The sequence below is a fragment of the Erithacus rubecula genome, assembly GCF_903797595.1.
Source record: "Erithacus rubecula genome assembly, chromosome: 16".
Classification (NCBI taxonomy): Eukaryota; Metazoa; Chordata; class Aves; order Passeriformes; family Muscicapidae; genus Erithacus; species Erithacus rubecula.
In genome coordinates, this window is record NC_136668.1 from 7,710,087 (window position 1) to 7,725,950 (window position 15,864).

Here is a 15,864-nt window from a genome sequence, read left to right on the forward strand (position 1 = left end):
AGCAGCCCACCTGTTCAGGACAGTAAATTAAGTGATGAATAGCCCTAGTGAGCTGTTCCCTGCCATGTGGTCTGCACCATCAGTATGTATATTTTTGTGACTGAAGAGGATTCTGTCTGGTGAGAAGTTTAAACAGCTGTATGTCCTAATTACAGCTTCTATGTAAAGTTCAGTTTATAAAGCGAAATAATCTTCATGTTTTAATATTTTTGTTTCTGTGGTTGCTAGTGGATGACACTGGTGTGATGCTGACTAGAGGTAGTAGGAGTGAGAGACCTCTAAAGCTTTATTGTTTTCATCTTTCCCAAAGAGTATTTTGGATTTCTTTTTGATATTTCCTCCAGACATGGACTGGGCTGAGCAAGAGAAGCAGTAGGGTGGTGTAGTTTGTAGTGGGCTTGCAAGCTGCATCTGAGCTGGACATGAAAGAGTTTTTTCTCTCTAAATACAACCCCTTTGTTGTGAAAAGATAGTCTGGTGGTTCTCTGCATCCTATATAGTGGCTCAAGTTTTCACTGGTTTTGAAAAATTTTTTCTTTAAAGAGATCTTAGAAAGTTTCAGCAATTTTTGACCTGGGGTGAACAGGCCTGCTCTATTTGTCTTATTCTGTGTGTTGCTTGCTGCTGTATTCGTTCACATAAATAATACTTTCAGAGATATTTGTAATGAATTTTTTTTTCAGGTCAGTGTTTATGTATCAGTTGCACTTCACTCTTTCCACTTCCACAGCTCAACTGTGGACAGGGTTCTTCAAGTCTGTGTCCTGATCTATCTGTTAATCTGGGTTTTGCATAGTTCTGTGTAATTTACTGCAGAATCTGAAAAGTAACACTGAATGAATGAGATTGCTTATGTTTGTTTTTCCCTTCTGTTTCTTTTTAGGACTTGAATACTATCTATTCTTTCCTTCATGGGCTGGACATACTGTCACATTTCAGGGAACATCAGCTAAGGTAAAGTACTCTGCAGTTTGTTTTTTTAGCATGCTTACATCTATGACATTTTGTGGAGATAAGCAGACTTTTTGTCTGCCTGCAATTTGAGGTGGCTGAGCACTGGCTAAATCCATTGCTGAGTTAAGTCACTGCAATAATGTGGCAAAGAATCTAAACTAATTAGCTCTTCTAAGAAGGAAGGCAGAGCTTACTCCCATTTGCCTACAAAGGACTATGTAGACAGTGCCCTGTCTTAACTCCAGATTGCAAATTATTTTTAATGCTTCAGACATTCAGATGGTCTCAGAATCCATAAAATGGAAGGCCAGCAAGGCACAGAAAGTACTTTGGAAGTATTTTAATTCCTTCAGTTCAGTTGCTACGGGTAATTTTATAATGAAGAACACCATAATAATTTGAATTTTCTGGCTAAGCACATCCTTTATTTAGAACAAAAAAATAGTTGAATTTAAGGTCTTAGAGCCTGAAAGTGATTCTACTGAAATGTGGTGATTAATGGCTTATGATCTTTGGGGATTAAAATTGAATTTAAACTTCTCTTCCTCTTCCCTCAGAATAATGTCATCCAGTGCCCGCTATGAGAGGTACAAGGGCAACCAAGTTCTCTTTTGGTGAGTACACAGCACTTGTTGAAGTTCTTCAGCAAAAACATGAGCAAACCCAATGTTTTGCATATTATTATATGAAACTAGCTTTTCAGTTATTGTCAATAATTGGTTAAAAACTTTGGCAGAGCTGCAGTAATGCAGGGTTGGTGTTTGGGAGGTGCCCTTGAGTTTGCAGCCCAGCAGCCATGGACAGCAGAGGGTGTGTGTGTGTCAGTGACACAGGTGGCTGAAGGGGGACAGTGAGCCCTGGTGACATTCAGTAGGTGGCACTATATCCCTGGAGCTGTCACTGCCTGCACAGCTCCTTGTCCAAGCAGCCTGCAATGGAGGGGGATGGAGCTCCAACACCATCACTTCACATGGCAAAAATTAGTGCTGTAGCTTATGGTTCTCTATGTTCTTGCTGGGAGGCAAATATACTTTTATTTTCCTCATATTTTAGCATTGCTGATGGCATATTTATTGTCTCCCAGGTAGTCCTAGCTTTCTGTAAAAGGCACAGCTTTTAGCACACCTGAGTCTAAATGAGATGCCACCTGCTAGCTGGTGTGGTGGGTATGTGTGACACACACCTGCTACAGCAGCAGGTCATTATCTGTGTGCAGGGTTGTGTGCTGCCCTGTATTTATAGTCTTTGTGTATGCTTTCACTGGAATAAAATATTTTCACTAAAAATTTCATTTTTATAAAGTAAATTTTTAAGCTGAGTTTAATGTCAAAGTGTGAAGTATAAAAAACATTCCTTATGTGAATGTTAAAAAAAAAATATCCTGGTCCAGTTGGAGTTTCCAGGTTCTTACATATTGAACTGGTAGAGTGATAAATCATTATTTTACTACAATGTTTTAGGTAACATAATTCTAAGGTGCTGTAAGGAGAAGTACATATCACTGATTGCTTTTCTTACAGCTCAGAAACTATTGCAAGATGCTGGTATATCCTGCTTTCTGGATCTGTGCTCATGAAAGATTCAATGTTTTTGCCACCTTGCAGGTATGTAAAATAATTGAGTTGTTGTTATTTAAGGCAAACCTTTTAAATAAATGCTTCCAATGTATTTGTCTTACTGTAATTTTTAAAGAATTTAAAAATAATTTCATAATTTTGTTTTTCTGAAGTTTGATAGTGAAAGAAATGTTCAGTTAATTAAATTTAAATTTTCTCAGATTTTTCTGCACATTGAAATTTCTTTGTGAAATACTTAACCTAGTTTGGCTTTTTAAGTTTATAAAAAAGTTTGTATTCAGCTTATTACCTTGGGATCTCTTTGAATAATTTGTGTTGTGTGACTCTTCTGGATAGAGTTCCCTGTCACAAAAATACAACTGCAGATGACACAGGTTCTGCCATTTGGTCAGAGGCTGTATTTAATGGCACATGATTTTTATGTGAAGCAGGAAGGGCCCAGCAGCATCAGCTGTGGAGGGATTGTGCCAGGAGCCTGTCTGGAGACACAGTGAGCACTGACTTGCTTTCACTGAAGCACATTATTAGACTTGAGCTGAACTTGGGCAAGTAATACCCTGAGTACCCAGAGTAATGCTCTGCTTGACCTTGTAAATCACTTTTTTATTTCACTGTTTCACTTGACTCAGCATGAGCTGACATGAGTGGATAGACTTAATGCCAGCTCCAGCTTACATACATTTCCATATACTTGAATTTCATAGTAAGTATTGCTAACATATAGGACTGTCTTTTTCAACTCAGTTCTAGGCTGGGTATTAAACACTTAATGCTCCTTGAGTGACTGAAGGTCCTTGAATGAAACTGTCCAGAGAAGCTGTGGCTGCCCCATCCCTGGAAGTGTTCAAAACCAGTTTAGACAGGGCTTGGAGCAATATTTTCTAGTGGAAAGTGTCCTTGCCTATGGCAGGGGGTGGAACAAGATATGCTTTCAGGTCCCTTTCAACCTAAGTCATACTATGATAAGTCAATTATGAGTTCAGGAGCACCAAAAGTGAGGACATGGCATGCTTGTATTTGCATAAGAACTCTCTAAAATCATTGTTTTGTGAAACCTGGAGTAAGTCACCTACACACACACACACAAAATAATTGGTAAAGTAGACCTGTTATAGTTAATTCACAAGATTACAGCTACATTTATTATGGATAATGAGGATGTTGAAAGGGTCACAGAGTTCTGTTAGATGGAGCTGCTGGCAGGTTACAGCTTACAAAGGATGGTTCCTGGGATGTTCTGTCTCCTTAAGTGGTGAAATCATGTGGAAAGGAAGAGAGTGGATTCCTGATAGATATCTAGGGTGTTCAGCTTACAGCTCACTTCCATTTTATTTGAAATACAGTCATGTTCATGCATTAAATAGAATGCCTTTTCTTGTTTTTTGGTGGTTTTTTTTTTTTTTTTTTTTTTTTTTGTTTTTTTGGTTTTTTTTTTTTTTTTGGTAGAGTGGGATAAAGTTCAGTTACTTTCTCTGTTCTGAAAACCTGATCAATCACATTTCTAGTTGAGGGAGCTGCAGTCACCAGACACAGGTTAATTTCATATGAAATAGTGCCTTGGATAAGTTAATAGTATTCTTTCATAATTGTAGTTAACACCATTTTAGTTAATTTGTAGTAATACTTAATGTCATTCCTTATTCTTTGTTCCCAACCAAGTTCCTGATTATGTGAGTCATTCTGGAAGGAATGTTAACTATACATTTATAAGAAAGACACTATTACCTTTATTCTCATTGCCTCAGGCATTGTAGGGCTATCCTGTATCATAGGAAACAAATATAAGAACTTGCTGCCCTGTTCTCTTTGCCTGGTAAGCATATGATCCTAGACTTCTAATATGTTTGTGAAATAAACTTTATAGGAAAGTATGCTATGTGGGATACTGTTTTATTCATGCTTTTTAAAAATTTTCACAGCAGGAAAGTAGTTGACAAGAGTAAGGAACAAAATGAAAACCACACTTGAAATATTCTGAGGCTGCTGAAGGGAAACATCCCTTCAGTCACTTGGATTTCTGATAGGCTTAGTGCTGCCCAGACATGGCATCAGATAAATCCTACCTTTGACTTCTCCAATATGGTATAAATATATCAGCATGTGAGCAGAGGTGGGTGAGGTTAGAGACAGGTATCTTCTGCACAGGACTGATGCAGGAGTCTCATGATGGCTTTGAGTTGTCCAGGGGGTAAATGGAAGAGGACAAAAATAGAATCCTTAATGGGAGAAAGGTGGTTATACCAAAGATGAGGAGTTAGGCTTTAATCTGGAAACCTCCTCGAACTCTGAAGAGCCAAGTTTGAATAATTGTCATTTTGGAAGTACTGGGTAGATGGAGGCATTATGTAAAAAAGATAATAGCTAGCAAATAGATTTGAGTTTGAAACTCAGTCCTTGTGTGGTTCATAACATGCCACATGCCCTGGTTACCTCTTTGCCAGGTTGATAATTTCAGCTTCATATTTTTCCTCTGGAACATTTGACAAACACTTTGTCTTTAAAGAACTTCTGTATGTTTTAGGGTTCTTTTCAGAATACTGAAACAGCTTTTATAAAATAGTTTGCTTTGATATCAGTGTTCCTCAATTAGAGGAAGCTTTTTTCTGGCAATAATGGTGTTTAAGGCCTCTTTTTCTTCTAAAATTGTTGGTTTCAGTTTGTTTTATGTAGGAATCATTTTTCAAAATCCAGCATTGCACTAGGAACAAACTGACTTTTGTTTAACAATTATGTAAGAAACTGCTGTTACAATTGATTGTTTAAGTGAGATCCTTGCAGTCTCCATAAGTAATCATTGCCAAGGTAGTTATGGTTTAATAACTGTTTTCTGGTACATCCTCACAACACTTGTGCTTTTTCTGTAATTTGCCCTGTGATTACCTTAATGGATAGGAGGAGACTGTAGCAAACAACTGGAAACTTAACCTGAAGGTGCTGCCCTGCTTTTTGCATATCCCTTTTGTCCCCTCTCTATCAGAGGTTCAGGAAACCTCATTTTTTTTTTTTCTGCAGAACTCTTTGAAATAAAATATTCTATGGAATCCAAGCCGAAAGAGGCTCAGCCCCTTGAAAACATAAGGAGGTGGGCAGTTACTGCTTTATTAATCTTGTCATTTGAATGAGTCAGGATGGAAACTGGGGCTCACTGTGCTTGAAAAGGGCTTTTTTAATTGACTTGATAAACTTGTATTCAAATTGTAGTTCAGAAATTGGTTTAAAAATTGGAGGAGTAAAACTTGCATCCAGGTACAATAAATCTATTCAATATTCTGACACTGATGCTCTTGATGAGAGAAGCCCTGGAAGATTTTTAAGATAAGAGGCAGATCAGTCAGTAATACCAGGTACAAAGATGGCATAATCTTGATTACCCTGTTGCCTGGAGAATGGATTTGTTAATAGATTTGGCATAGGAGGAAAAGAATTTGCTTCTAGCTTGAAAGGGATGGCCAGAATAAAATAACAGGATTGATGGATTTGTGGAAGGAAAATCACACTAGCAAGTTAAAGAGGTTTTGTGTTAACCTTGCTTATTAATAAAGATAATTCATGTGAACAGGATATTTGAAGGAGATTACTCACACCAAGATTAGCCATAGCAGATATATCAAGGACCTGGAGGAACTTTGGAAGCCAATTATGTGGCTGGCAGCCTCCTACAGCTGTGAGAATTGAACCTCCAAGGGAAAATACAAACTCTTGAAACATTCAAGATGTAGTCTTGCTAAAACAAACACTCCTCTTTTCCCAGTCCTTCCAAAATCTCTCAAGTGGAGAAAATTGGAATCATTGTTCTATTCATGAAGTGCATTTCTTGGCTAAAAATAATTACATTATTTAAAATGGCCTCATGGTTGTGTGGTATCTTTTCATGAGAGTTGTAGATGCATCAATGACTCAATAAGCAATTTCTCTTTTCTTTAGTAAAAGGAGAAGACCCAAATACAAATCAAGAAAATGGGCATAATGAAAGAGGAACTCCAGTTTTGCATCATGAACAACAGCTTGGGTTGAAATTATTTTTAGCTTGTTTTGTATTAGTATTTGTGATTAACAATATTTTTACAATATTTTGCAACTGACTGTGACTGCTAACAGTATTTGCATCTATTCTGTGTGAAGTGCCAGAAGCACAGAAAATACTGTGCTTTTATGGGACTGTAAGTGTTGGAACATAAGAATGTGTGATTAAAGATTTGCAATTTGAAGAATTGAAAGATTAGCAAAATGTTTGTTCTCAAACATATTTATACCTCAAATGCACCATCTAATGTCAGATCAGGTTTACTTCTGAAGCCTGTAGTAGAAATTTTCTGCAAATACTTGTGAATTTGTACCATTCACTGCAAAAGTAAACTGATGGCTCATAGCTCCTGTACTCCCAGCTTCTGCCAGTGCCACATATACTGATATTTCTATCCCCTCATCCTTCCTTTCAAGGTTTAACTTGAATGCTGCTTCTGCTTAGACTGTACCTGCTGTATCCAAGCTCTGTCCCAGTGCTCTTCAAACTCTTCCTCTTTCCAGTCCCAATGTCTGGAATGTGAATAGCTTTTCCTCCCACAGTCTGGATCCATGTGTGCCAATCCCACTGTCATACAGTAAACCTAATTTCTAACAAACTGGCATTTGCCAGTAAGATTCTGAATTGTGATAATTGTTGCCATGATTGGGATTTAAGTTTCTTACTGTGTGACTGTAAATATTGCAGTCACAATACAATACTCTGAGTGTATTGCTTCATGCTGGAAAGCTCTTCCCAGCTAACTGTTGTGGATTATTTTCTCTGCCCTCTTAGAGGGAGCTTCAGGCTTTACATTGCTGTGATTATCAAGTCTGAGAGATTTAGTACCTCAGCACAGGATAAAAGCAGTGGTGATTCAGTGCATTTGAATTTTTGAATTGAAACGTTGTTTTCCCTGGATGTTTCTGTTTAGTGGTGGCTGTAATTTGCAGCACTGTCTGACAGCCAATAAGTGAAGCAATAATTTGGGAATACTACAAATAAATGTATTTTTAAAACTAATTAATTCAGATAGAGTTGTTCAGATTTAAATTCTTTTGTCAGAGCTAGTGCTGGCATGAAAATACTCTGAGGGCAAAGGGAATGTGGATGAGAAGAGTCAGCACACTATGAGAAGCTGTGTCCTGGTTTGCTGATACTGAGTAATGACTGGGAAGGTGTTTCAGACTAAGAGTACATGGTGCATCTTATTTGCTATAGACTAATCTTCTAAGAAAATAAAGAAATGAAGAATGTGTTCAGACCTGTCACAACCATGTGGCTGAATAATCTCATCCATGTTTCCCCTGCACCAATAATTTCCTTTTGGTCTATTAATAGTTTCTTACAGCATCTACCCTTTAGAAATTTTTCTGGATTGCAAGGGATGCTGATTGTGCCACAGAAAGAGTTTTTTTGTTGGCTGAACTAAAGTACAAGAGAAAGGAAATTATAAGGAAGGGGTTGTGTATGGTTTGTTTGTAACTAAAATATAATTTTACTAAGACTTTGCAATCCAAAGATCTGGAATAGCTGGAAGGCTGGACAGAAAGTGGTAGGTGAGACACAGGCTTCCTCCAAGGGTCACCATGTTCAAAGTATAAAGTAATTAATACAGAGATCTTGAGCTTAGAGCCTGCAAATTGAGTAGCATGTTACACAGCCTCCAAAATATGTTCCACTTCAAACTTCAGCAGGCTTAAGAGATAAACCTGCTAAATGTTGTTATTGAGAGCTAATGCAGAAATGGGTTTTGATGACTGAACATTAATTGAAATAGGTATGTTGTATTCAGCCATGTATCTTGTGGTGTCTGGTTTCCTTTAAACCTTTTCCTGATGGAGTTAAGTATTATAATATTTTTCTAATGAGGTTACTTTGAAGAGCTCAAGACTTGCACAGCATATTGTGCCACTTATATTTGCTGAAACTTTTGGTCTGTGCTGATGGACCTTTTTTTCCATCTCCTTTTTCTGTTCCACAAATAGAAACATTTGGGGCTGCTCAGCAGCTGCTGTGGCCTCCTGATGTACCTGCAAGCCTCAGACAACTCCCCACCTACCAACCCCATTCTTCAGTCATGGTTGGGCTGAGACAAATCTAGTGAAATGGAGACCTCTGTGGAGATGCCCAGAAACACAGGTTATCCTCTGAGGAATTTGATGTTGAGCACACTCCTGTGTCATGACTGCAGTGCAGGAGGGGCAAATCCTGGTTTTTCTATCTGCAGTCACTGCAGCTGTTTCTGCCTGTTATGCAACTTCATGGATTTTCCCTCAGTGTTACTTCCCAAACAATGAATTAAATTTAAGTGTAAAATGATATTTTTAGAGTAATTAGATTAGTGTTTAATAATACTAATAGTTATTCCAGCCATTAGTATACTTGTGTGGTACATTCATTTGTAACAGAATGCATTTTATCTTGGATCTGACCAGCAGCAGCTTGGCAGTGGATACCCAGGGGTTTGCTGGAACAGCTGTACTGCACAAGAGGCACTCTGCAAGGAGAGGAAAAATGGAATGCTTTGCATAGCATCACAGGATGGTTTTGTTTGGAAGGGACCTTAAAGCTCATCTCATTCCATCCCTCTGCCATGAGCAGGGACACCTTCCACAATCCCAGGTTACTCCAAGCCCCATTCAGCCTGTCCTTCAATACTTCCAGGGATGGGCCAGCCACAGTTTCTCTGGCAATCTGTGCCAGGGCCTCCCCATTCTTAGAGTGAAGAGTTCCTTCCTAATATCTCATCTAAACCTACTTAGGTCATCTTAGAACCATTCCCCCTTGTCCTGTCACTATATGCCCTTGTAGATCCCCCAGACTTGCACAAAAACACATATTCATTTGTTAAAAAAAAACAAAAAACAAACAACATGTTTATTCCTTACAATTCTGTCTCTTCCAGGCCCAATTGTGCCCTTTTCTACAAAATCTTTTTTCATGGAAGAAATGCATCCAGGTTACTGGATAATTGTACAATTTATCTTTGTCATTATGTATCTAAAAGCAGCCTGACAGGCAGTTTGAGAGATGGGTCTATTCATAAAAATCAAAAGACTCTCAAACCCTTTACTTGTTATCTTGATAAACTGGTATATCAGGGCCCTGGCCCTGTTCCACATGTAATACAGTACTGAGTATTACTGCAGTAAAACTCCTGCAGGTAGCTTTATTGACAGTCACAGAGAACTGTGCATTATTGACACCAATTTACACAGACAGGATAATGTTATGATTTTGTAGTTCCTGAAAATAAAGAGCAGAATGTAAAGTGCCTGACATTCTGCCATTGATGGCTTTGATGTCTGAAATATCTTAAAATAATGTTTCAGGATGTAGTTGAATATTGTAAATTGGAAGATGCTTGCTGATTAGTGTTGAAACAAATAATAAGGAAGTCTCAATCTCCATCTGTTTGTAGGGTGAAATCTCTTCAGGACAGGCTGTGTTTTTGCCTTTAATGTATGTATGATATTCTGAGTAATGAAGAATGAGAAGCTGTCAGTATTGTATTGGTATCAGGAAATGTTTGAGTAAAATTATAGTTATTGCTTAAATTCGTCAGTTTTGCCCTTCCAGATGTGTTTAATCACCAAATACTCAGGTTGTGCAACAGCTGGATATGGGAATTTTCAAAATATTTGTCTTCAGAAAGTTGTTTGTGCACATCCTATTTCAAGAGCTGCTTTCAAAGTATGTCACTTTGGGGAGTTTCTAAATAGTTAACTTTATAAAAGTAAGGTTTGTTATAAAAGATCCAGTGCTTAAAGAAGTTAAAGCACTTTTCTGTTTTGGGGAGAGTGAGCAGGAGTGTGGAAATGGGAGTATTCTCAGATGCAGAAGGCTCCCTTCAGTGATTGATTTTATTCTGTTCACTGTTATTGGTGAAGTCAAGCACATACTCAGGTGACTGCACTTCTAAGGTACTCTGCAGTTGCAGAGAGATGAGCAAATGACACAGTGGGAAAGGGACAGGTGAGCCAAGGAGTGTCACAGAATCACAGACTGGTTTGGGTTGGAAGGGGCCTTTAAAGAATGTTCTGTGTCAAAGTTTGTTCTTGTTTTCCAAGTGGGTTTTCTCTCCTCCACTTTCAAAGCTTTGTTCAACTGAACCTTTTCCATTTAAAAACATTTAGGAATGAATGTTGCTCTGAAGCCTTGATTATAATTGGCAGATTAGTGAAGTATTTTGATGTCAGCAAATCTCTTAACTGTGATAGAGAAGCTAAATATTTGTATTCTAGAGGAAAAATATGTAATAGGTCCTTAAGAAATGTAAATGTAGAGAAATGTAAAACCCGTGTCTCTAAAACATGTTGTGTATGTAAATTAGGAATATTAAAATTTGGTATTTTCAAGACACAGTAGTAGTTATGGCTGGTGAAAAACCATATGTGGTGTCCTTCTTTGGAAGGAGCTCTGCTGTGGAATAATCAATGAACTATCCATGGTGTGTACCAGGAAATAATGCAGCTTGACCTATTGACTTATTAATATGAGTGGTTTATTCTGTAGGATTAGCTGGGTGGGTTTTGTCCTTGGAACCTGATGCTTTTCCAAGTGTTTGGTTGTTGTAAAGTGCCTGATGGAGCAGAAATGATAGGGCCAAGACCGTGGCCTTTGTTCCAAGCATTGTTCTTGCCCTCATTAGTGTTTACTGCCTTTACTTAATTAGCAAATGCTGCAATGTAAGCAGAGGGGGGCTGGCCAGTGGGTAAATTTGAGGAATGTGTTTATGTAAAACAAAACAAAAAAAAACCAACACCTCCTTGACCTCCAGGAGTTTGATAAAATGTGGTTGCACAAGAAAAATACTTTGCTTGAACAACCTGCAACAGGAAATTGGTGCTTTTTTTTCTAATTACAGGGTATATAGCAATAGTAGTAATCTGTTCTGTCATAAAACTGATAATGATTATTTCTGGTTTTAAAAAGGTGCAAAACCTGAAACTTCCAGTTGCATATAATTCCTTTATGATTTTAGTGTTTTGGAAAAGAGTATCTCTTGTCTTTAGTTTTCTGCTATAAGGAATAGAATTATAAATTATTTAACTTTTTTTTTTTTTTTTTTTTTTTTTTTTTAATTGAAAATGGTCCTGTGGCAAATTTGGTCTTAGTTTGGTTTTTAGTTTGTAGAGAAATCCTAACATGGATTTCAGTTCACCTCAGTGTTGGAGCTGACATTAAAAAATTACAGTTTTGTATTTTGTGAACTGAATTAACAGTTGTAGAAATGAGAGTAGTTTAGCCATTCCTTTTTATATGTTGCAAAAACAGAAGACTCTCATACCTGGGTCACATACTGTGTGGAAAAAGCATGAAAGAAGACATGAAAATTTGAACTCTGAGTTTCTTATCATAGATATGTGAAAATGCCAGTTTTCTATGTGAAACTTGTGCTTGTTTGATCTGGGTGAGAAAGTTTTAGTTGTTATGTCATTTATGACTATATTGCAGTCACATAATTTAAATATTTTTTTCTTTTTCTTCAGTGGACCATTAGCAAAACCAAACCTTGGCAGTAGAAGCTGCCATACTCCATTAATTGTTCTTCTTTCTCCTAACTGGATTTCACTGAGAATTTCTTTGTTGCGGTAGTCTGAATCTTCACTTGAGTAACTTCACAGTTTCAGAGAATCACAGAATGATTTGGGATGAAAAGGACATTTAAGCTGACCTGGTTCTAACTCCTTGCCATGGCCAGGGACACCTTCTACTAGGCAAGGTTGCTCCAAGCTCCCTCCAACCTGGCCTTGAGCAATTCCAGGGATGGGGCAGCCACAGCTCCTCTGGCACCCTGTCCCAGGGCCTCACCAGACTCATGGGGAAGAATTTCTTTCTAATACCTAATCAACACCTCTCCTTCTTCAGCTTAGTTTCGTTTAGTTAGCCTTTTACCTTCAATTTAGTTCCCTGAATTCTTTTCCTGTAGTTGCATATATCCACAAAAAGAGTGTTGTTTGTACCCTGCAGTCACAAATGGATTGGCTCCAGAGGGTGTTGGTCTGTAACACACCCCACACATCCCCCAGCAGTGTCCAGCTCAGTCCTCTTGTGCTGGTAGCTTCAGCACCTTCAGATCTGGTTGTATGGTGCCTTCTCCAGAGGTGCTTTCTCTAAAATCACCTCTCTTGGTCAGTGTCTGGAAGGAAGTCTCGTTAAGAGTTGATGAGCTAAAGCACATCACGTTGTTTTTAGCTGCTGTCTTGTACTGCCTGTCATGTTTTATTTAATTTATGTTTCTTTCATAGTTCTTCAACAGAACCTATCACCCTTGTGATGGTACAAGTAGCAACATGAAGGCAGAGGTCACAGGTTAAGCCTCAGTGTTAGAAAAGAGGTTCTGTGTTCCCCCCTTTGCTGGGAGGATGAAGGGGTGATGTAGAGTTAAAATGCTGTGTGCTGAGTAGTATTTTGGAGTCTTTGGAATTTATATGTATTTGTTTTTACAAGGTCTGTTCAATTAAAATTTACTAAGGTTTTCTTGTCAAAACTGAAAATGTATTGTGAGTGGTAGTGGTAAGTAATAATGATTTTACAAAAGAACATTCTTTATATTTGGACTTTACATAGCTGTGACGAGGGATGCTGAATAAATTAAAATATTATGGTAATGATACTATCTAATTGCATTTTTAATATAATAGTTTTCATCAAATTTTCTTTGTTCTTTTTTGTTTTTTAACAGCATGGACCATTGCATATTATTTCTGTTATTGAAAAGGTAAAATAGGCTGTTCATCTCATTCCTTTTTGTTTGCTTTTTTCCATCCCACTCCAGTTTTGGCAAGCAGTCTGGGGGAAAGCGAGGATGTGAATGTATCATACTGGAACCTTCAGAAATGATTGTGGTAAGACAAATTTTTTTTATGTATTTAAATGTATTTAAATCTATTGCTGGTTTCAGCAAATTCTTTCTCTTTTACAGCAGAAAGCTTATTGTAAAGTATTCTATGAAATGGCAGTAAAATTGCCTTGATTTCAATTATATACCTATGGCTGCTCTCATAACAGCAGTAGCTATATATATTTAATCTAGATGGGTAAATGATGATGCTGATTAGGTCATTCTTTCTAAAATTATGCTTGCTTGAGTTTCAGAAGCCTAGCAGTCACAGCTGAGCTGAGCATTCCTGAGTCAGGCTAGGGCAGCCTTCTATCTTGAATATTTTATTTGCACCCCCATTCCCCATTTCATGGCTTTTATTGGTCATGTCTGGGTGGAAAAGCATTCTTCCTCCAGGCCTTTGCAGTGCCACATAATTTGAAAGCTTGTAGGTAGGAGAAGAAACATAAGTGCTTAGCCAGGCTTGAATTGTCACCATCCTTAATGTCCAGGATTCCTTCTGCTTCTTCAGAGCACCTATTGATGCTGCCAAGTGCATATATATAGATGCATACATATGTGCTTAGAGAGTGTAGCTTAGTCCTTCCCAGGTTGTTGTACACATGCTGTGAGCAGTTGGAATATTAGGATGGCTTTTCCATAGTGAGGACTGATGCTGTGTGCCCGGGGACACAGGCAGATCTCTTCCAACTTTCACCTTAGATGTTTTTAATGGAGCTGAAACAAAGCTGTTTGTTGTGCTCAGAACCCATGTGTCTGTTAATCAGACTCTGATCTCCAGACTGCTATTGATTTAGCTGCCCTAGATCTAGATATAGTAACATTAAAACTGATATTTGACAGTGTCTCTTACTGAGCATGTAAATATTCAGCTTCCATAAAATATTTGTTTCTCACAGTGCACTACCAGCAGGGATGTCAGCAGTGTCCTGTACCAAGTCCACTTGCTGTCCTTTGTGCAATTTGCTCTGTGCAGTGTCAGTCTGACCCTGCTTGTGGGCTCTGATAGCATCAGTAATATGCTCTGTGCTGCACCATGTATTGAAGCTGCAGTCTGCCATGAAGTGCAGGTTAAGAGTGCAGGAAACCTCTTGCATGCTCTGGAGTGAATCAGTTAATTTGTTTTATTCTGAATTGTCCAGTCTCTTCTAAAAGCTGGAATGCTGGGGGCAGGATTTATGGCTGGAGGGATGCCACAGGACTATTGGGTGACAGTGTATGCAGCCATGTCATGGGAGTGCCCCAGGCCCTCTGCTTTGCATTTGCTGCTTTGCATTTTTACTTTCTAATTGCAGCTGGCAAGGATCTGGTGTGCTGAACTGACCATCTGGTATATTCAGTGTCCCTGAGTGCTGTGCCTGGGCTGAGCTCAGTCCTGCACCCCAGTGCTCCTGTAGCAGAGTGACAAACACTCACTTACCCAGTCATATCTATTATTAGGTGTTAGGAAGAAGTTCTTCCCTGTGGGAGTGGTGAGGCCCTGGCACAGGTTGCCCACAGAGGCTTTGGCTGCTCCATCCCTGGAAATGCTCATGACAAGGTTGGATGGGGCTTGGAGCAACCTGGGATAGTGGAAGACTAGACCAGCCTGGTCTGGCTGATGACTTGACTCACTGCATATGTAAGTTTACATAAAAATGTTTCATGGGCAAAGGAAGTCTTAAGAAATACCTACATCCTTCATTGGTCATATCACCATTGCAATTAAAAAAAAAAAAGTGGAAATAAAAGAGGAGCTTCTGTGCAGTGTGTGCTTCCAGAAAGAAACGACCCTATTGAAATATTTATTGAAGGAATTAGTGTTGTGTGTGTGTAACATGAGCAGGCCCAAGTGTGATTGCAGTTTTCAGGGGAGCACAGTATCACAGTAGCTGGGGAAGCCAGCATTGGCTGAGTCAGCAGCCTCACACACTGCTGGGTGTTCCTGGAGACAGGCACAGCCCAGACAGCTGTTGGCTTTGTTTGAAATCTCCTGAATTGTCTTTAATTGTAATTAAATGCCAGTGAGAGAATAGAGACGCTTGAAAGTATTTTACATCCTTCTCTGGAACTTCAGTATCATTTTCCATAGGAAAATCAGAGAATTAAAAGTGCAGAGTAGTTTCCTCATTATATGTATGATCATATTTTACAGATAAATGTAGCTACTAAAGGTACTATTAGCTGTATTTTCTAGGAAGCACTTCAAATAGTGTGAGAAAATAGCATCAGTGTGGTGGCATTCACCTTGCTTATGATCTGCACTGACACAAGGTGTACTTGAGTTTCAGTTCCCTGATTAACTCTTATTAATTCATCTTAATTATTTTATTTTCTCTAGTTTTTAATTTGCAGCATACTAATGAGGTTTAATACATACTGAATATTTATCTTCAAGCAAAAGAACTAATTAGCTACTTTAATGATATTAAAGAACTCTATAGTTTCCTGCTGGTGACTGATTTTTTGATTTTTTTTTTTTTTTTTTTTTTTTTTTTCTC

The 15,864-nt window shown here is 38.3% G+C and overlaps 2 protein-coding genes across 5 annotated transcripts in view; both read left to right on the top strand.

Annotated features, from left to right (window-relative positions):
- Window positions 1-15,864, top strand: part of FNIP1 (folliculin interacting protein 1) — a 419,816-nt gene that overhangs the window by 101,265 nt on the left and 302,687 nt on the right. The window lies entirely within an intron of this gene.
- The window catches only part of RAPGEF6 (Rap guanine nucleotide exchange factor 6), a gene marked incomplete at its 3' end in the record, with an annotated part of 117,353 nt that overhangs the window by 23,966 nt on the left and 77,523 nt on the right, over window positions 1-15,864 (top strand). For all 3 annotated transcript variants that reach the window (XM_079320080.1, XM_079320082.1, XM_079320081.1), the window contains exons 2-5: window positions 884-954; window positions 1,512-1,568; window positions 2,475-2,558; window positions 13,319-13,388. In XM_079320080.1, the coding sequence (XP_079176206.1) occupies window positions 884-954; window positions 1,512-1,568; window positions 2,475-2,558; window positions 13,319-13,388 (282 nt within the window). The remainder of the gene's footprint in view (window positions 1-883; window positions 955-1,511; window positions 1,569-2,474; window positions 2,559-13,318; window positions 13,389-15,864) is intronic.